At 42.6% G+C, this 21,394-nt stretch overlaps 1 protein-coding gene across 1 annotated transcript in view; it reads left to right on the forward strand.

Annotated features, from left to right (window-relative positions):
- BEND4 (BEN domain containing 4) overlaps nt 1-21,394 on the forward strand; it is a 34,723-nt gene that overhangs the window by 1,377 nt on the left and 11,952 nt on the right. Inside the window, 1 exon segment of the mRNA XM_023753666.1 lies at nt 7,101-7,667. Within this exon segment, the coding sequence (XP_023609434.1) occupies nt 7,101-7,667 (567 nt within the window).

Here is a 21,394-nt window from a genome sequence, read left to right on the forward strand (position 1 = left end):
GGGGGACCCTCCTCGCGCGGGGTCTCCCTCTCTGGAGCGTCTGGCCGGGCTTGCAGAAATGCCTCGTGGAGCGGGTGCACCCCAGGGTACCCGGTTCCTCTCCTTCACCTGGAGCCGGGGGGGCGGGGGGTGGGGAGGACTGGGGCTGGGAAAAGGCCAGCCCTCCTGCCTGCAGCGGGAAGGAAGCTGGGCCAGTGCATGCATAGCCCGGGGCCTGCGTCCCAGGGCCCTCTCTGCCCCCCGAGGACACGCAACCACTTTTTCCTGGCTCATGAGAACTAAAAGTTCCTGCTCAGGCCTTGGATGACACTTTAGAGGCCCCCTGCCCCAAATTCTGCATCTCAATGAATCCAGGGCTTTATTTCTAATGAAAATACGAGCATTGTCTCTAAATGAGTTATAGGTGCCGATGCCAGTGTTCTGTTGTTTGTCAATATTTTGACACATGAAGGATGGGTTTTGAGCAAGAAAACCTAATTACAGGTTATAGTGAAGACTTGTTTTGTTGCATACCTCACTGATTTGGAGACGTTTGACTGCTTTGAATGGGGTTCTCATGTGGGTGTCCTTATTGGTCACTGTGTTTTTTTTGTTTGTTTGTTTCAGTTGCTCTTGGCCCAGTATTCTGTTGTGTTTTTATATTCATTCTCCAGGTTACTTGTCCACTTTTATTTTCCTCTTTATTCTTCTGTTTTACCCGAAGTAAGAGGTTTGTGTTCTTTCTCCCCGACTTGATTTGTTCATGCCCATTTTTAATCCCCAGCGCTGCTTTATCTTTCTATATTTTTATTTTGTTTTTCAGAAGTGAGTCCTTTTCCTGTTTTCTGTATTTTGCTTAACTCATTTGCATAACCTCAGTTCCACTGTGTTCATTCGGGTTTTTCCCTCTCCTTTTTCGGTCCAGTTTAGTCTTTACTCTCATCTTGCTTTCTCTTGTCAGTGGTTGCTGGCTTTCAGTCTGTTACTTCCTTTTATACACAATAAATCTGCCCCTCTCATTTCCACTTTTACCCATAGTTTTATTTTAACCTTGCTTTTTCCTTCTTTTCTCTGCACTAGTCACTTGCTATCCTGCCCATAGTCTTTCCTACTCTGGCACTTTCCTTGCTGCTTTCTTTCACAAGTAGTTTTCTTTTTCTTTTTTTCCTTTCTCATTGTGTTCTAAATGCTCTCTTTTAGTGTTTCTTCTAATAACCTATTTAGTCTACTTTGTCTCTGTCCCCAGGTGGAAATCACATCACTGAATCTAAAGAAGTGAAAAGGGGCTTGTTGATGGCCCCTTTCTTTTATTGTCAAGGCTTCTTTTTTCTTTCCTTTTTTTCTTTTTAGAGAGAGAGAGAGGTCATAGAGTGGTAAGTTTGATAACACCAAAGGTCAGGATACCACGTGCTTGGTCTGGGGGGAAAAAATAGCCCATGGTACTAGACATCACGAATTGTGGTCCTATTAATCACTGATGGACAAGGCCATCTCCTAACAGGCACAGTGATGTGAGTGACCATCAGAGGGACAGTCACCTGAAGTGCTGATTGGCTTGTTGATGAACTAGTGGTTCCACTTTGAACCAATGAGCATGTGTGCTCAGAGGGATGACCATTTAAGCATACTGAGTGGGGGTGGGGGTGGTCATGTATTTGTTGCCCCCTAACAAAAGTGTTATTGCAATTCTCTCAAGCCACCTAGTAAAGAAAACTGGAAATAGTCAGAACATGCTTAAATGAGTCAAGTACAGAAGAAGGGGGATAAGAGTGTCCAGAGTAAATGCAGTGAGAAGATGAAAGGCTTGAAGTGAATCTCGTTTGTCATTAAGGGCCATAAACCATTGAGAAGAGAAATATGTGATTAAAAATAGATTTTTTTCAACATTCTTAAAAAATATCATGAAGAGTGTACTAGTAATTTTCCTTAAAAGGGGTGAATATACCATGGTTTTAAAAGCATGTTTTTCCTCTGTGGGAGGCTTAGAGTTAAAACCCACGTAGATCTTGATATGCAGCCTAAATTTGGCATCAGGAAATGGGAAATTGCATCTTTAAGCAGAGTACAATCAAAAATGAATTACAATAAATCCTATATAATTGCATAGGTCATTCTCTTTAATGAGATTTTATTAACCTGACTGTCAAGCTTTTGAGTCAGGCAGATATTTTATCTTCTTCAACTGATAAAAGTGTCAGCTATAAACCACCATATAAATATTCATAAATCTACACATCTGTGGCAGCCTATCAGCATCATTCTTTTGGACATTAAAAGCATTCTAATTACTTTCTGTCTAGCAGAGCTGAAATGCTGCCTGTTATAGTATGTGCTTGGCAGGCATGATTGCTTTTGTTTGCCATCACAAATAGCAGCATCCTATTTTATATACCGATGGTCCAGAAAATATTCAGGGATTGACTGAGCAGGATGAGTATTAGGGAGCACCATCTGGTTTTGATAGCACCAAGTATATTAACTCATCTGTTAATTTTTGACACATCATTGATTTATTTATTTAGAAAAATTGCATCCTGTTTTGCTGTGTTGATGTTTGCCATTACGGAAAAAAAATAGGATGGCATTTTTTTAAAAAGACATAGTTCATTGATTTAAGACAAGGGTGATGCTTCCAAAGAGGCTTTCATTTTCTAACTTTCTATGCCATGACGTCCTTTCTTAAAAAGAAGTTATATTACTGTCTTAAGGAAATGAATCTATTTTGAACTAGCTGGAAATCCTTTGGGTAGATATACTAAGTAAATACATAATATTAGGTCACAATAATTTTTTTCGGCTTCTGCATTTTTAATATTAATAGATGTCACCCTTGGCTGGGCTAAAATCAAAAGGTTACCACTAATCTCAACTACTGTGATCTCCTTCATAGAAACAGAATACTCTTGGGGATATGCTGTGATGGACAAATTCCACCCAAGGCTTTGCTTACAAAGAAGCACATTAAAGTAGGGACCCTGTGTTTGATTGCTGACTTCCTATCTGTCTTATTCACTTACAGATTTAAGATGGATTAAACCACTTAAATTCAGAAAAGTTTCTAGAAATGAAAATTTTTAATTAAAAAAATAACCATGGGTTCAGATTCTGGAATCAGATTAGGTGCAATTTGCCCCCTGATATCTCCCAATAGACTGCACAATAAAGCAAAATAAGTTAGACAGAAGTGGTCATTGTAGGGTGGTTTGTGACTGACATTATATGTGTCTATCAGAGAAGTTAGGGATAAAATTGTAAACTGATGACTTTGTACTTCTCGGCCATCATCTGAGTGGAGCATTCTGTGACTAGAGGGGAAAAACAGTTTAAAAATTCAAAATACACGTTCACACTTTGCACAATTAAGAATCATGGATCAGTGGCCATTCAAATGCGTGCATATGAAAACAACTTTTCTCCATTTCTTAGCGATAACGGGCATAGCACAACACTTGCATTTCTAATTATATTCTGTCTGGAAAGCTGAAGTATTGCTGGCTGCAGAATGTATTAAGTGGAAAGATTTACTGTTTTCTACCAAGTGTAATAGTAATATTTTTCATCACACTCATCAATGTATTGATATTAAAACTATTCAAATATTTTAACATACTGAAAAGAGAAGAAATTCCATTTTAACACTTATAGTTGCTGTTTTTGCATATGTCAAGTCTGAGAATGCAGCATTTAAAAAAACTGCAGGCAAAAACTTATTTATGGTTGTAGCTATTCTCTGATATTCTGAGTGCACTTTAATACATTATCTTCATAATGTAGGGTATTACATAATGATTTCTTTTTCAGCATATTATGAGTTTATCCTTCAATTAAGAAAACAAATCATACTTGTCCCTAAGTCAGATTCTTTTCCCTTAAATCTTTACCCTAATGTGATTTATCAATATGATTAAAACTACTGAGTCTTATGTAGGATAGTGAACAAATATATTGAGCAATTTTTTCTAGACAATTCTATTTTAGCCTTCCCTTTCATATTTTGTTCCTTTCATCAAGGTTATGTTAACAGTGTATAGGCTGTAAATCAATTGGGACTATGCTGATTAAAATGCAAACAGTAAATACAACTTCAGGTCTAGAATGGGATTATAGGATTAAAATGAATGAAAACTGCTAGTGTGCTAGAATTGAAAATTCCCAATCAATATCATCCTTTGATTTTACTAATAAAAGAACAAAAACCCCCAAGTAAAGAAATGAAGAGGCAACATCTTAACCCACCCCAGTTAAATGGTTCAGCTGTTTACTATCTTGTTTTTGGTCATAGTGAAGAAATGATACCCACATATTTGAGGTCTTTCCCCCATTAAGTTTTTATTTAAATCATGGGCTCAATTCTTCACTCCACCTGGCAGGGGACAGAAGCATCGTCAGTTCCGGTGGTTGGTGTGGAGATGCTTGCCACATCCATAGCCCTTTTTCTCCAAGGCAGGAAACAGACTACCTTGGTAGCTTCTTCAGCCAAGTTCCCAGCCCATCAATCCATTCTGGCTTGAAACTATGCCTGGCATCTGGTTCCTTCTTTAGCCCTCAAACTAGTGGTGTAAAACAACAGACCTTTGTCTATTATTTGTGGGATTCAGGACAGGAGTACAAATGCAAGCCCACATATCATAGATCTAAATAATTAAAAGACCTACTCAAGCTAACAAACAAAAATATGTTCTATCTGCCTACCCTGGCAAAGACACCATCATCATGACCACATTTGACTTTCAGCCAGCCCATGGCCTTCTGTTGCCACCCCCAGCGTCATCTTCCTGTAGCAGGGACCTCATATGCACACACGTATGGATGCCCCAGTTCAAACTTCCAAGCTCTGGCGCCATGGTCTGTCTTTGGGAAGATGGCTCAGGGAAGAGACCAGCCCTTGGAGCAGTTTGACCAGGGAATTCCATTCCTTACTGTGGGGAGAGTGTGGGCTAGAGGGGGAGGATCTAGGCAGGGGCCCTCCTGCCCGTGTCTAGGGCAGTACTACTCCTAAGAGTGAGGAAGCACCAGGCCAAGAAGAAAATACTCCTGTGGCCTCCCAGCCCGCTTAGAGGCGTCTTGCCACCCCCACCCAAGTCAATCTGAAACTGCTATGAACTGAGATCCTCTGTTTGTTTACAGGAGTCCCTCATGCATTCAGTAAATGTTTCTTGAGGTACCATGCCGGCCCTTGGACCCCAGTGCACTCCATCCCACTATGCTCATGGAAAGTAGTCTCTCTTCCTCTCCTGAACCTAAGAGCGCCGGCCTCTGTGCACTGACTTCTGATTGTTTCAGGGGGATCTGGGAACGGTAGCATTGTATGGATTTGGGAGATATGAGGGGTGCTTCCTGTATGCCAGGTATATTGAAACAGGAGACGTGGACCCCCCTCCAATTCTCCCAGTACCTTAATTACTTTAGGAAAGAATAGTAAGAAAAAAGCATCCTGGCTGGTTTGGCTCAGTGGATAGAACATCAACCTGTGGACTGGAGGGTCCTGGGTTTGATGCTGGCAAGGGCATGTACCTGGTTTCAGGTTCGATCCCCCGCCCTGGTCAGGGCACTTGCGGAGGCAACCAGTTCAAGGGATGGATGAGTCTCTCTCACATCAAAGTTTCTCTCTCCGTCTCTCCCCCTCCCTTCCACTCTCTAAAAACGAAATCAGTGGAAAATATCCCCAGGTGAGGATTAACAAAAAATAAATAAATAAATAAATAAATAAATAAAAATTTAAAGAAAAAAGCAAAGTGGAGCATGGAGATTTCTGAAGGGTGGTTTCATTGGTCATATGTCCTGGATTTCTGGAGAAATCAATTTCTAATCACAACTCTTATGGTTCCTTGTTCCCATAGAAGCCCTGGAGGATCTCACCATTTTTCATTTTAAAAGTTGTGGGGGTTTTGTTTACTTGTTTGTTTTCAGGGGAAAAATATAGCTAGTCAACATGTTCAGAGACAGCAAGTAGCTGGTTACACACTATCATAAAACAGCAGTTATTGACACCAAAAATCTACAATATTTTGTTTGTTGCCATTATTCGGGGGTGGAGGTCTGGGAGGGAGAGGCTTCCTCATACCACTCCGTAGGCCCTAAAACGTCTCTCTCTCTCTCTCTCTCTCTCTCTCTCTCTCTCTCTCTCTCTCTCGACTTAAAAGTAGCTCATCCATGCTGGGTGGTGGTCAGGAAAGAAGGGACTCTACTTTGTGACATTTATATTTAGGATGAATTTTCCAGACGTTTAGACTGACAATATTAAATCACATTTCCACCGTTTCGGAGTTTTTTTTCCCCTTTGTTTTTTTTCAGTGAATTGATTGCTTTCTCTTTGCTCTTTGCTTTCGCCGATTAACAGTTAATATGCTTTAGAATTCGTGTATGTGAACTGGCATTCTGAGCACATGCCATTTTGGGAGATGTGGCACCCTGACAGAAGAGGCACTGCTGCTTTTCAGATGACGCTGACAGAGATCAGCCTAAACGCTGGCCTTGACGAGAAATCCAAGTTGGCAGATAAATTAAAAGAAGGAGTAGTGGGCACAGACACTGGATAGCACGTACAGTGTTGCTCTGGGGCTCCTCATGGTGTGCCTGATGGGCCCACTCTTTGTTTTATCTTAGACGTCTAGTGAGCTCTTCAAAAAGACTTATCTTTCTTCTCCATTTGTATCTGGGAGCAACGTACTCTCGGCAGGGATTGTACCAGCTGATTAATAGCAAGGGCGAGAGGGCACTCCAGAAATAGAAGTAATGATTGCTCTAAGCCCTCCTATCAATGAGAAATCGAGTCTGCAGTGGCTGGCTCGATTCATTAGAGTAACGACATTAATGAAGCCATAGGTGCGAGTTCAGACCTGTGCAGGCCAGTTCATGCCACAGGGAGGGGAGTCTCTCTACGGGGCCCAAAGGCACACAGTCCAGAGGCAGGGGCTGGGGACAGCTCATCAGGCACCCCACCAGTCAGAACAGCAGGAAGCTGCGCATCTTGTTAAAAGTGCATTCTCCGTGCCACCTTGATATGCGATGGTAGAAATGCGTATTTCTAACATTTTTTAATGTTAAACCCAAAATTGGGGACTTGGCTTATCTCTTGTCTTTGGCTGCTGGTCTCTAATGTGTCTTTTCCTGCGTTTCAGAGAGTCGCATGATCTTGGATGCCTTTGCCCAGCAGTGCAGTCGAGTTCTTAGCCTGCTAAATTGTGGAGGCAAACTTCTGGACTCCAACCATTCTCAGTCCATGATTTCTTACGTCAAGCAGGAGGGCTCAAGTTACACTGAAAGACAGGACCCGTGTCACGTGGGGAAAGGGGTCCACAGTCAGACTTCGGACAATGTAGACATAGAGATGCAATATATGCAAAGGAAACAACAAACTTCTGCCTTTTTGAGAGTTTTCACTGACTCCCTACAAAATTACCTGCTCTCGGGGAGCTTTCCAACTCCGAACACCTCATCGGTCAGCGAGTACGGCCACCTGGCCGACGTGGACCCTCTGTCAACCTCCCCCGTGCATACACTGGGAGGCTGGGCCTCCCCGGCAACGTCTGAGTCCCATGGTCACCCGTCGTCTTCTACGCTGCCCGAAGATGAAGAGGAGGAGGAGGAGGAAGGCTACTGTCCCAGATGCCAAGAGCTGGAGCACGAGGTCATTTCACTGCAACAAGAAAATGAAGAGCTCAGAAGGAAACTAGAGAGCATCCCAGGTACCCTGTCATGTTACTTCCAGGACAACTGCAACTTCTTTCTTTCCGTTGTCTCATCTGTGTGTGTGTATGCATGCATGTATATATGTTGTTTGTTTGTTTTTGGCCAGCGATGTAGAAGAGTTGGAACAACAGGTATGCACAGGGTACCCTTAAGCCTGCCTGTGCCAAACAGAAACTTCAGGATGAGCCACTAGCCTTGTCCTGTCTGTGTTTAAGCCACATAATTCTTGGGTATAGGCCTGAAGGCCATAGTCCCATTGAAAGATGTCTCTGTTGATATAAAAGTGATCCCTAGGTGTGGTATAGTGAGATGGAAATAGGCCGAGTACTGTGAGCCTGAGTTTCCTTTAAAAAAAACGGCCCTGTTCCTTTAAAATGCCTTTTGTATTTTTACAGACATTGATATATGTGTTTTATTAATCAGTGATAGAAATTAAAATGAAATGCTACCTTCAGAGAGACAGGGCTCGAGTAGTAATGAACAGATAAACTCTTCTAGTCCTTTAGTTTCTCACCTTTCCTGTTAAGTTTCAACAGGCAGGGTCTCTTTTTAGCATGCAAACTCCTCCGTACAGTTAATAAGCAGCTGTAAGCTAAAAGGAATAGATCGAAGACAGACCAGTAATTAGGCTGATCCCAAACTATTTGTGCCCCTGGCAAAATATGAGGCATTTTCTGCCTCTTAGAGACACTAGATTTGCAGAAAAGTCATCTTTATGGCAAGGTACTGATTGTGCTTATGTGTTTGAATTCATGCCTGCATGTCTGTGGCTGACAAAAGATATTAAGCCCTGGCCAGTGTGGCTCAGTTGGTTGGAGTGTTGTCCTGTGCACCCAAAGGTTGCTGGTTTAATTCTCCGTCAGGGTGCCTTCAGTCAGGTGCATATGGGAGGCAACCAGTTGTTTCTCTCCCCTCTCTCTCCTCTCCCCTCTCCCTTCTCCTCTCTCCCTAAAAAAAAAGAAAAAAAAATATATATATATACACATTTTCTTAAAAGATATTAAGATCATTAGCTAGAACAGTATCTTCAAACCTCTTTAATTACACAGCCATTGATAAAAAATTTTGAGCACCAATGTACACATTTATTGGTTAATTACATAGTACATGTTCTACTATACTAATACGTTATGTTCCAAATAAAGCATACATAATAAACTTAAATCTTTTAAAATCCTCACTTGAGGATATGTTTTATTGGTTGTTTTTGAGGGGGCAGGGAGAGAGAAACATTGATGTGAGATAAAAACATTGATGGTTGCTTCCCATATACACCCTGTCTGGGATGGAACCCACAACCTGGGTAAGGGATCAAACCTGCAACCTGTTAGTGGTACAGGACAACGGAGCCACCCAACCAGGGCTACGTTTAAATTTTTGAAAGCTGATACATAAATATAAACAGAAGTCACTTTTTTTCCTAACTCGGTGTCTTTGTGCCACCCAATTAGGCGGCTGAATCTAGAAAAGGCATGTTGAAAGAAGTCACCCACTTGTTTATTAGCACACGTGGGAAGCAAAAACAAGTGTGAAGAATTGCCAAATCAGAAATGTATTTCCTTTCTTTTTATTTAAAAGAACTTTCCAAGTAGACCTAAGGTTTGGTTCAGAATATTTTGGAATTAGATCTAATACAATAGTTTTATTGCCAAAACCGGTTTGGCTCAGTGGATAGAGCGTCGGCCTGCGGACTGAAAGGTCCCAGGTTCGATTCCGGTCAAGGGCATGTACCTGGGTTGCGGGCACATCCCCAGTAGGAGGTGTGCAGGAGGCGGCTGGTCGATGTTTCTCTCTCATCGATGTTTCTAACTCTCTATCTCTCTCTCCCTTCCTCTCTGTAAAAAAATCAATAAAATATATTTTAAAAAAAATAGTTTTATGGGAGAGAAGCAAGAGGTAAAGTAAATCCATTCTCTCTTTTGTGTTTGAGCCTTGGGGTTAGATACAGAGTCACGGTGTCTTCTGCCAGGTTGCCAGGTATCCCACCAGGTTGGCACTGACTGCAGGAGAGAGACTGGGTAGAACCTGCAAAACTATAATGGAACCAGAGCACTTCCAAGTCAGAGAGATATGGGTGCAGCTAACACATCGTGGGATTGTACAACTTTCACAGTTCCATAAATGATGGTCGATTAACTATGGGATTTTACCCCCAAAGCGGTATTTCCCATTTTACTCCCCACTCCTTCTCTTTCATTGAGGGAGAAAATCAAGACCAACCAATTGTGATACTTACATCAGCTATTCAGAACTGTGGGTAAGAGTTCTAGAGTGCAAGGACAGGTGACATAAATGTCCAGGGTATTATTGCCTAATTCGTAATCCTAAATATTTGGCAAACCGTCTGTCCTTGGTAAGTTCTAAGCAGATAGGGGGTTTCAGCCCACCTCTCATTTCCTGAATCTGTCCCAGATGAAGTGTCTATGTTGGGGATAACGCATCACAGACCTGCCACTAATCACTGTCCTTGTCTACTTCCCGGGAAGACAGAAATGCTGCAATTTCTTGACCCCCTCTTGACGCTCAGACATTGAATAGCACAGGTTGATATTAGCTAATTACTATTACTGTAAGCATTTCAGCCCTGTTGATAACCCTGAACTTGAACCAATAGACATTTTACATGGAGAACAATGGTTGTGTTAATAATCTATACTGAAACCCAGCTATAAAGATGAAAATCAGTTTGACTATTATGGATAGAAAAAAATTACTATAAAGGAAATGATTTATTTGTGATCACTTTATACATGTCCTCACTACCTGGGGACACCTTAGCATTGGGCATCAGGTGGAACGTGTCACTTGGAGCTGAAAACTCGACTCAAAAAGGGACATTATTGCCCTCTTGCCTTCATCTCCCAACTTCTGTTTTGGCTAAACAACCAACCAGACTGGTGATCACCCAAGAATCCACTTTTCACTCCATTAGCTATCTGTTTTGAGGGGGGGAATCTGTTATTTTTAGATACCCACTTGAAGAAAAGTGCAGCAAGTAGTACTCTGGGTTTGCATGTATCAAGAGTATTTTGCAAGTAGTAACTTTCCAGTGTAATGTGGGATCGATTTTCTCTAATCAGTGTCAGCTTCCCACTGGCCCCGGTAGGCCTCTGTTGTCCTGGAGGCCAGTGCATATGCATGGAAGGAGCTGGGACTTTCCGCTGGTGGAGCCTAGTTACAGCCAAGCAGGATGGATGATTCTAAAGGAGATGGTAGCATCCCGCAGTTAGCAGAGGAAATAAGGTTAACAGGGAGATGGGGCACCTGCTCTAGGTCAGAGCCAAGACACTTGCCTCAGCCACTTCTCTGCCTCTCCACAGTCATGCTGGTGAGCAGCACTGAGATTCTTGTTTTGTTGTTGTTGTTCCTGTTTTTCCTGAAATAAAGCATGAGTACCTGAGAGCAATTCTTCAGGTGAACGTTCAAAAGACATGAGCCTATGCAGTGGTTCTCAACCTTCTGGCCCTTTAAATACAGTTCCTCATGTTGTGACCCAACCATAAAATTATTTTCGTTGCTACTTCATAACTGTAATGTTGCTACTGTTATGAATCATAATGTAAATATCTGATATGCAGGATGGTCTTAGGTGACCCCTGTGAAAGGGTCGTTCAACTGCCAAAGGAGTCTCGACCCACAGGTTGAGAACCGCTGGTTTACAGGAAGAAAAGGTTTCGCTTGGGTAGCTATCAAAGGGGAAAAGGAAGGTGGTAGATCTTACCAAAAGGAAAGGTAGGGAGAGGTGTTCTTCCCAGAACCACTTGAGAGGGTCTGTGTTACTGTATTACTTGTGAAACATTCAACAAAGTCTTAGTAATTATCAACTACCTGCAAGCAAAGGGCTCTGGACAATACTCGCTAACTTACTTTCCAAAGTTAACTTGCACGTGTAGGCAATTAAATATTTTATCCCAAAGACGCATTAGCACATTTTCTTCTGTGTTAGATGATCACATTAGAAATTAGACAATCTGTTTAAAAGTTTAAATTTTTGCCTATTCACTGAGCCAAACCAGGTTCGATTCCCGTCAAGGGCATGTACCTTGGTTGCGGGCACATCCCCAGTAGGGGCTGTACAGGAGGCAGCTGATCGATCTCTCCCATCAGTGTTTCTAACTCTCTATCCCTCTCCCTTCTTCTCTGTAAAAAATCAATAAAATATATTTTTTAAAAAAAGTTTAAATTTTTTAAAGTAAAGTGAAAACAGGTTAAAAGAAAAAAGCCACAAAAGGAACGATGTTTGGATCAGGAATACAAAGAGCTGCGAGGTTATTAAAGGAAGGAAAATGGGCCCTAGCCAGTTTGGCTCAATGAATAGAGCATCAGCCTGCGGACCAAAGGTCCAGGGTTCGATTCTGGTAAAGGGCACATACCTTGGTTGCAGGTTCCTCCCCAGCCCGGGCCTTCGATCGAGACTCGTGCAGGAGGCACCAATTGAATTGTTTCTCTTACATCAATATTTCTCTGTCTTACCGAACCTCTCACTTTCACTCTCTCTAAAAATCAATGGAAAAATATCCTTGGGTGAGGATTAAAAAATAAATAAAAAATAAAGGAAGGAAAATGCTGGGGAAACCTTTCATGGAGAGGGCGTCAGCTTAGAGTACTGACATTTATTTAAAAAGCTTACCATCAGCACTAGGTGACAAAAAGTCATAAGAGGATGGATATCAAATATCATTATTTCATGTAAATTAAGACCCCGGTGAATGTAAGGCACACCAATACTTTATGTTCCACTAAGAAAGAAGAAAAACACTGCTATAGATTATAATTATCTTCGAACACCAAGTTCAGAGATTTTAAAATACGAAAATACAGGTGTTAGAACCATAAGATATGGTCATTTAAAAATAATTTCCTAAGTAAAATTATTATGACACATTATAGGACAGAAATACTTGTTGATATTTTTAAAGAACTTTCTACTTTTTAAAAAGTATACTTAATATCATCTCAGTTATCCTCGTAACTCCAGTATTTCCAGTTTACGGACAGAGGTGTTGAAACCTGGACAGGTGATATCTGTGCAGACTTGGGAATGTACTCCAGGCCTCTGCTCCAGATCTAGTTTATTAGCAACTTCCACCCTCAAAACCATCAATTCTCTTTTTCGTGGTAGTTATCTTCTCTAAAGTTGCTGTGGACACTGAATACTGAACCACTGCTCTTAGGGGAAATGCAGAGCTAGGTTCCTGTGAGCCTTTGGTCACAGCATTTTTATCAGCCGGGTAATACCTTATTTTATGTTTGTTTTTGTTTAGAGACACCTTATTTAATATATAGTGTTGACTGATTAACATTGAACTCACAGCCAGCAGCACTATAACTCGTGCCTGAATGAAACTGACCTGACAGAGATCATCTCCGTAAGGCACAGCACAGCCTTCTTGCACTTGGCAACACTAGACGGCACTCAGCTGTACATTGGAGTACATTTTAAACAGCGCAATCACCAACAGTAAGCGCAAAAATGTGAATCATGTGGCACGTAATAGACCATGAAAAGGACACTTGTTTGTTGTGTGAGAGCTGAAATAGGCGGAGCGTTACCTTGCTTGGCCACAGCTGGGAATGTGTGCATGGACTGCTCAAACTTTTCAGTGACCTGCAAATGACCACACGAGCCCCATGAGTGTTGATTTGACCATTAGAGAGCAGGCAATTTGCAAATACAGAAGCCGCAAATAAAGGGGATCGCCTGCTACAACCTGGAGAACTAACCTTGGATTGCACAGTTCTGATCCTAGTAGTCCACAGCTGTCATTTTCTAAGTAAGATTCTTAAAAGTAAATCCATGTCAGCTTTGGGGTAATAGTAATTTTGCCAGAATAAAAAGCCCTTGGAGTTAATGCAGTGTGGATTCGCCAGTACCCTCCACTGCTTATACCGCCCTCCAAACTCACATGTGCCCAGAAGTGCTTGTGGAAGAATGCTCGGGCCGACTTCTGGGCCTGAGAAACATACTGTGATCATATTTGTAATGTGTGTGTATGGGGTGAGGACAATGAATACATGTAAATTTTTCATTGTAAAAAAATTAGAGGCTAGCCAGTGTGGCTCAGTGGTTGAACATCAACCTATGAAGTAGGTGGTCACGGTTTAATTCCCAGTCGAGGCACATGCCCAGGTTGCGGGCTCTATCCCCAGTGTGGGGCATGCAGGAGGTAGCTGATCAATGATTCTCTCATCATTAATATTTCTGTCTCTCCCTTACTTCTCCCTTCCTCTCTGAAATAATTAAAAATATATATTTTTAAAGTTAGAGCAAATGGTATGAACAGAGAATCAAGTTTTTTACTTAGAATTTGGTAAAAGTCATCACAACTCTTGTTACAGCCGTAGGTGAGGTTGAAGGACACAGAACAACGTGAGGGGAAGAGAATGGATTTCAAGTCAAACCGGAGTTTGGATTTCTGCTCCTGCTATTTTCAGGCTGTGACTTTTGGCAAATCACTTAATGATTCTGAGCCTCAGATTCCTCTTTCTGTAAAGTGAGGTGAATAATACTATAGGAATGTTGGAAGTATTGTGTTCATAAGTAGCAACTAGTGCCTACTAGGTCTCCCAGTAGGCAGTGACTTTAAGAACCAGAGAGGGAAACTTGTTGCCTAGTAAGACAGAAATCTTAAGTGGTTTTCTTAGATTCTAAGTGGTATTCTTACCTTGTAAAGAGGCACCGTTCAGTTAGTTCCCCAGGTAAGAAACCTCAGATCCGTCCATACAGCATCTCTCTCCGCTGTTCTCAGTCTCTTCTCCTGTGGATTCCGGCTCAGACATACCCATCAGTGGGTCCCTCCTCTCACCCTCTGCTTTCATCGGGGCCTGTCTCACAGCCTGGGCTGCTGCAGTAGCCACCCAGCTCCTCTCCCAGACGCCAGGCTCTCCCACTGCTGAAAAGCCTCTAAAGGCTTCACACGGCCATGGAATCAAGCCCAGCACCCTCCGTGCGGCACGCGCAGTCCTCTGCTGCCTGGGCTTTCCCTGCCTGTCTCTGTAGACTTGAATCTCACTTCCCGCCATACACCAAGTGTCCCAGCCCCCTGGAGGAGCCATACACTTTCTGCCTCCGGTCTCCCCTTATGCCTGCTATCCCTTCTAAGAACACAGTGTCCTTTTTCCCACTTGAGAAACTCCACCTCACCTTTCAGTATTCGGTTCAGGGGACACTCCTCTTTAACAAACCTCTCCCACGGTTCCCAGGCAAAATCAACCACTTCCCATCAAGCCTATTTCTGTTTAAGTCGGTATCAGGGGAAGGTTTTACTTTCTGTATGTGTCTCCTGATGGCCTGAAACGGGAGAGGCAGGCCATTAAGGTCCTTGAGGACAGAGACAAGTCATCTTTGTATCCCTGCTCTCTAGCCCAGTCTCAGGCATGTAGCATCCACACATCAATTAGATTACACAGAATGTTGTCATCATCAAAAGCATAACCATGCATCTGTTGGCTGAGTAATGCTTAGAGCTCATTGTTTATTTCTAGCTATTTACAATTCAGGAGCTCATACTTTACAGCGACGATGTAAATAGGACACTCGGAGATGTTACCAGCGCAGATGGCCTGGTCGTCGAAGACCGTGAAGAATGTCGGTCTCCCTATGAAATTGCATGCGGTGTATTTTGAGATCGAGTTTTGAGATTTACAAACAATTATAGAGCAAGGTAGCTTACATAACGCTTGAGGAATGAGAAGAGAAACTCTGTTCGAGATTTTAACACAATAATCTGCAATGAAAATCAGGCCCTTGAAACCCAGGTGCCCTTAGAACAGGCAAACAGAGAACTGCAGCAGCTCCTTGGAAGAGCCGTACCTCACAGTTGTCACTCAGACTAGACAGCAGCCCAGTCAGCAGAGTCAAGTAAGGGACCCCTCTCAGGAATGCACTAGGCTCCAATTCATGAAATAACAATAGTTTCCGTTAGGCAGTATGTGCTGGGTGCCTTCTGCTTTACATGCATTTCAGTTAATTCATGTATGGAGTAAGCAATATCCCTTTTTAAAAAAAAAAACCCTCGATATTTTCCATTGATTTGTTTTTTTAATATGTTTTTATTGATTTTAGAGAGAGGAAGGGAGAGAAACATCTATGTAAGAGAGGAACATGGTTCGGTTGCCTGCCTCCAGCACACACCCTGACTGGGGACCACACGCACAACCTGGGCAGGTACCCTGACCAGGAATCGAACCAGCAACCTTCAGGTGCCTGGGAGGGCTCTCAACCAACTAACACATACTGGCCAGGGCTCCATTGATTTTTTTTATAGAGAGAGGGAGAGAGAGAGAGAAAAAAACAATCTGTTGCCTCCCGGGGATCAAACCCCAACCTAGGTATGTGCCCTGACTAGGAATCAAGCCCGAAGTCTTTTATTATGTGTATGGGATGACGCTCAACCAACTGAGCCACCAGCCCAGGCATAATATTCTTGTTTTACAGATGAGGTAACTGAGATAACAGCGGCTAAGAGAGGTTAACCAGTTAACTGTCACGATATTTTAAATTTAATTTAAAAAGGTCCACCACTTGCATCTATAGACGCTTATGGTGTACAAATGGTTAAGTAGCTTGCCCAGGATCACACAGTTCAAAAGTGCCAGAGTCAGTACATGAAGGGAAAAAAATAGTATCCCACAATTACCTTTGGACCAATTCCCCAGCCTTTCTGTCAGTGAACTGTTATATACTAGTATTCTCTTAGACTAGCTTCTTTTTTAAAATATATTTTTATTGATTTCAGAGAGGGAGGGAGAGGGAGAGATGGAAACATCAATGATGAGAGAGAATCATTGACCGGCTGCCTCCTGCATGCCCCCTACCCGGGATTGAGCCCACAACCCGTGCATGTGCTCTGATTGGGAATCGAACTATGACCTCCTGGTTCATAGGTCGATGCTCAACCACTGAGCCACACCAGCTGGGTCTCTCAGACTGTCTCGAAGACCCTGTCTGTGTGGGTTTAACTAACTTTCCCTGACGATGACGTAAATCATCCACCCAGGCCAGGGCATCTTCGTTGTGAGCGCAGCACATTCATCTAGGAAGCTCAGGTATTTGCAACCTGATATTGGCAACCGACTCCTCTCAGTTTGGACTTGATTGACGCAAAAGATCTTTCTACTTTGCTTTCTCCCTCCCAGGTATTTGATACTTTTCCCAGAATTGTCAAGTGTACATTTTAAAATGTCACTACATAGAGGAGGGAAAAAATGGTAAATGTCAATATCAGGACAGGCAGTGGGGACATTTGGGTACCTTCCTATCCTCGCTTCCCGTTAGTGAGAAGTTGCTACAGTTTTGGTTCCTCATTTATTTTTTTATTCAACCTTCTAGATGGACCTGACTCTGTCAGAATGGGTGAGTGAGTGAGCCCTGCCCGATGGGGCTGCGGGGGTGGCTTCTCCATCAGCAATGACTCGCTTAGAATTCGTCATGTGCACCAGGAGACAATTAGGTGTGAAGGCCTCTGGAGCATCAGTCAGCTCCTTGGGAATCCTGTGATCTTTCGGCTGCCGTAAGCCCTGACCCGTCTCTCCTTAGAGGCCAAAGGAACAGTGTCAGGCCGGGGCTGCGCAGAACCACACGGGAAGCCCTGGCCCCTCACTCCCCATCCGCGAGGGCCCCACGTCCTCACTCACAAAACCCAGTGTGTCCACAGAGCTGTCGGTAACAGAACAAAAGGGCAGGAGGACCGCGGGTTTTCCACTGCTCCTGCTCGGTGCCCTGTGTGCCCCGGGCAGGCAGCATGGGGTAGCTGTGGTCAGGATGGTTCTTCCCCCTTTCCTCTATGCTTTAAGAGACACAACTACCTCCCCTTTCCAGGCTGACTGGTTTATTTTATTTTTTTCCACAGAAAACATTCACTTGGTTTTATAGCTTCCCTGTGTAAATCTAGGCAACTCTCCCAAGAGCCCTCCATCGGGGGTGATGTCCCAGATCCGTGAGGGCAGGGGCCCTGGGAGAGGGTCATGAGGCCTCTGCCTCCTGAGGACCAGGGCTGGGAGTTTGCCATGGGGGGCAAAGGGGCGGGGCTGCTCCGGGGCCCGGGCAGTGGTTATTTCCGGTTTTTAGCAGTTGGCTGAATCTGAGCCTTATCTTCCTGCCCTTCAGCCTTGTGCCAGGCACCAACCGACAGGACCCACTTGCCTAAGGGAGCCCTGAAGTGCAACATGTCTGAAGCAGCCGACCTGGCTCATAGCTCTTCGCACTGCTGCCCAAATACTAGTATTTGGGGTGTTCAGAATGGGAGAGTCGACCTCCCGAGCCCTTCCAGGGCCCGTGATCAGCACTGAGGGTAACAGAGCCAAGGAATGGAGACACCCCTCAAACAACTTTCAGATTCTTCTAATACATGCCCGCTGTAGAAACTGTTTAAAACTGATGTCTGCAAGCGCAATAAAGGATGAATGTAATAGCTACACGAATCCTGCTACTAAAATATAATCATGGCTAATTACTAATTATTAACACTTTGGCTTATTTCTTTCCAGTCTCTTTCTCTAGACACATAATTACTTTAACAAGGTGGAAGTCATACTGAATATTCAGAATTTATTTTATTTTATTAGATGTATTAGGGCAACATTGATTAATAAGATTATATGAGCTTTGAGTGTACAATTCTGTGATACATCATCTGTTTATTGCATCATGTGCTCACCACCCAAAGTCTAGTCTCCTGCTATAACCATACATTTGCCTCCCTTCTTACCCTCTTCAACCTCCCCCCAGCCCTCTCTGCCTCTGGGAGCACCACACTGTTGTCCGTGTTCATGCATTTGTTGGTTTGTTGCTTTCTGTTTTTATTCCACATACGAGCGAAATCACATGGTTCTTGTCCTTTTCTGTCAGACTTGTTTTGCTTAGCATGATACTCACAGGATCCATCCTATTGTTCCAATGGCAGGATTTCAAATATGAGTAAGGTATCAAAAGAAGTTTCCATTCAAATCCTAATCCATTCATCAGTATTGACAAATTTTACTGAAACTTTCAAACTAAATCCAGTACCTTGCCCGTGTTGCTTGGCAAAGCAGTGACATCTGTCCAGTTGCGTTCGATTCTAACCACAAACGGTGAGGACAGAGTGCTGCTCCTGGGGTCCTCCCGCTCAGCCTGTGCAGAGCAGGCTTCACCACAGTGAGTCAGGTGGATCCCAAAGGAGGCTCCCAGTCAGTGAAAACCAGAACTCGGACACCAACCTGTGTTCTGCTTCCATTCGCTTCTCCAGTCTGCTGCTTTTCCTCCCGTGATTAATGCCCATTGCGAGAGATTGGTTCTCACTCACTATGGAATCCGTTAAGTGGATTAGACTTTGAATAGGCAGGTGACATTGTGGGTACTTGACTGGTCTTATTAAACTTTGGTTTAAGGAAAGTCCTACTTCAGACTTGGCCAGGTACGCCTTCTTTTTGTTGACTTTTGAAGAATATATTTAAATGATGATTCAAGAGTGGCCTGTGACACGGGACTGTAAGGCAGCAGCCTATAGAGATGGTTATTTAAGGAAATAATTTTTCGGCAAGAAGAAAAATTTCCTAAACCACTCCTACTTCCTGTCATTCATATTCTTCAAAGGGTGTTGATGGGGTTTTTGATTTGTAATGTCAATGTGATATTGCCTAAAAATCCCAAAGCTGTTAGCAGTGGATAAAGATGATCATTTCTGTTTGCTTTCTTTAAAAAAAAAAAAAAGTGGTGAGAAAAAGTAAAGAAAGCCCAGTAGTGGTACTTTAAAATTGGGGCTTAGGTTAAATATTTCTTATTTTCTTTAATGTGACAAAACCATCTTAAGAAAACACACAGCTAAGACATAGTGGCAATAATTCGTATAAATTAGGCTATTACCTGAGCTACCAAGGCCGTTAAAAACAATTACATACTTAGTACTCCTGAAAGGCTTCTGAGATAAATCTTAAGATGTAGGAATTGCTTATGCAATGCTACAAAAAATGCCAGGCTCTATGTTGGATTACTATCTGGTCAGTTTTATTGTAATTACTCAGTGATTCTATAAGACTAAGCCTCAAAAAAATAACGAGCAGTTAATGAACTACACAGTAACCAAATCTGAATGGGGCCAGGTCAGTTGAGTTTCTTGAGAGGAGAGAGAATAGGAAACCTAATGGGAACTGTGTGGCAGGTGTGATTCCGGTTGGAAACAGGACTAAATTGCATGGCAGTCCTGCTCTCTGAAGAACTAGGTATAAATCTGTCATTAAAAAATGAGTGTTATGTTATTGATTAAAAATTAGTAGAGTATTAGCTTCCAGTATTTTAATTTTAAAGAGCATCATTGGGTACAACTGTTACAACTTGAGTGAAAGAAGACAAATCATGTCCCTTCAGTGAGATGTTCCTTAAATTCATCTTAGATTAATTTTGACTGGAAAGTTTTCAGGGAATTGTGCTGAGCCTAAAAATTCCCCCCAAACCTTAGCATCTGTTCTGTATTCACAAATGGAAATAACTACATGTCAAATGCAAGAAGATTCTATTTCCTTCAGACCAGTGGTTCTCAACCTTCTGGCCCTTTATTTTTTTTTTTTTATTAAATCTTTATTGTTCAGATTATTACATTTGTTCCTCTTTTTTCCCCCCATAACTCCCCTCCTTCCAGCTCCCACCCCACCCTCCACCCTCACTCCCCACCCACTGAGATCATCCATAGGTGCATGATTTTTGTCCAGTCACTTCCCGCATCTCCCACACCCCTTTTCCCCCAAGAATAGTCAGTCCATTCCCTTTCTATGTCCCTGATTCATTATAATCACCAGTTCATTCTGTACATCAGGTTATTTATTCACTTGATTCTTAGATTCATTTGTTGATAGATGCATATTTGTTGTTCATAATTTGTATCTTTACCTTTTTCTTCTTCTTCCTCTTCTTAAAGGATACCTTTCAGCATTTCATATAATACTGGTTTGGCGGTGATGAACTCCTTTAGTTTTTCCTTATCTGTGAAGCTCTTTATCTGACCTTCAATTCTGAATGATAGCTTTGCTGGATAAAGTAATCTTGGTTGTAGGTTCTTGGTATTCAGCACTTTGAATATTTCTTGCCATTCCCTTCTGGCCTGCAAAGTTTCTGTTGAGAAATCAGCTGACAGTCGTATGGGTATTCCCTTGTAGGTAATTGAGCCCCTTTCTCTTGCTGCTTTTAAGATTTTCTCTTTGTCTTTTGCTCTTGGCATTTTAATGATGATGTGTCTTGGTGTGGTCCTCTTTGGATTCCTTTTGTTTGGGGTTCTCTGCGCTTCTTGGACCTGTAAGTCCATTTCTTTCTCCAGGTGGGGGAAGTTTTCTGCCATTATTTCTTGAAATAGGTTTTCAATATCTTGCTGTCTCTCATCTTCTGGTATTCCAATAATTCTGATATTAGTGCGCTTGAAGCTTTCCCAGAGGCTCCTTACACTATCTTCACACTTTCGGATTCTTTTTTCATTTTGCTTTTCCAATTGGGTGTTTTTTGTCGAATCTTTGGTTTGAGTCTTGTGCTCCTCTGGTCTGCTGTTGGGTATAATATTCTTTATTTCAGTCCGTGTATGCTTACTTTCTAATTTCTTTATCGTAGCATCGAGGGTCTCATTAGTTTTCGTGAGGTCTGCACAAATTTATGGCAAGCCCTCAAAATTGCGATTCTTAGCTCCATATCCTCCATTTCTGTCATGTTTTTTTGTCTCCGCATCTTATATGCTTTCTTGGTGCACCCCCTTGTGGTCTC

This window comes from Myotis lucifugus, unplaced genomic scaffold (assembly GCF_000147115.1).
Source record: "Myotis lucifugus unplaced genomic scaffold, Myoluc2.0 scaffold_48, whole genome shotgun sequence".
In the NCBI taxonomy this organism is placed as follows: Eukaryota; Metazoa; Chordata; class Mammalia; order Chiroptera; family Vespertilionidae; genus Myotis; species Myotis lucifugus.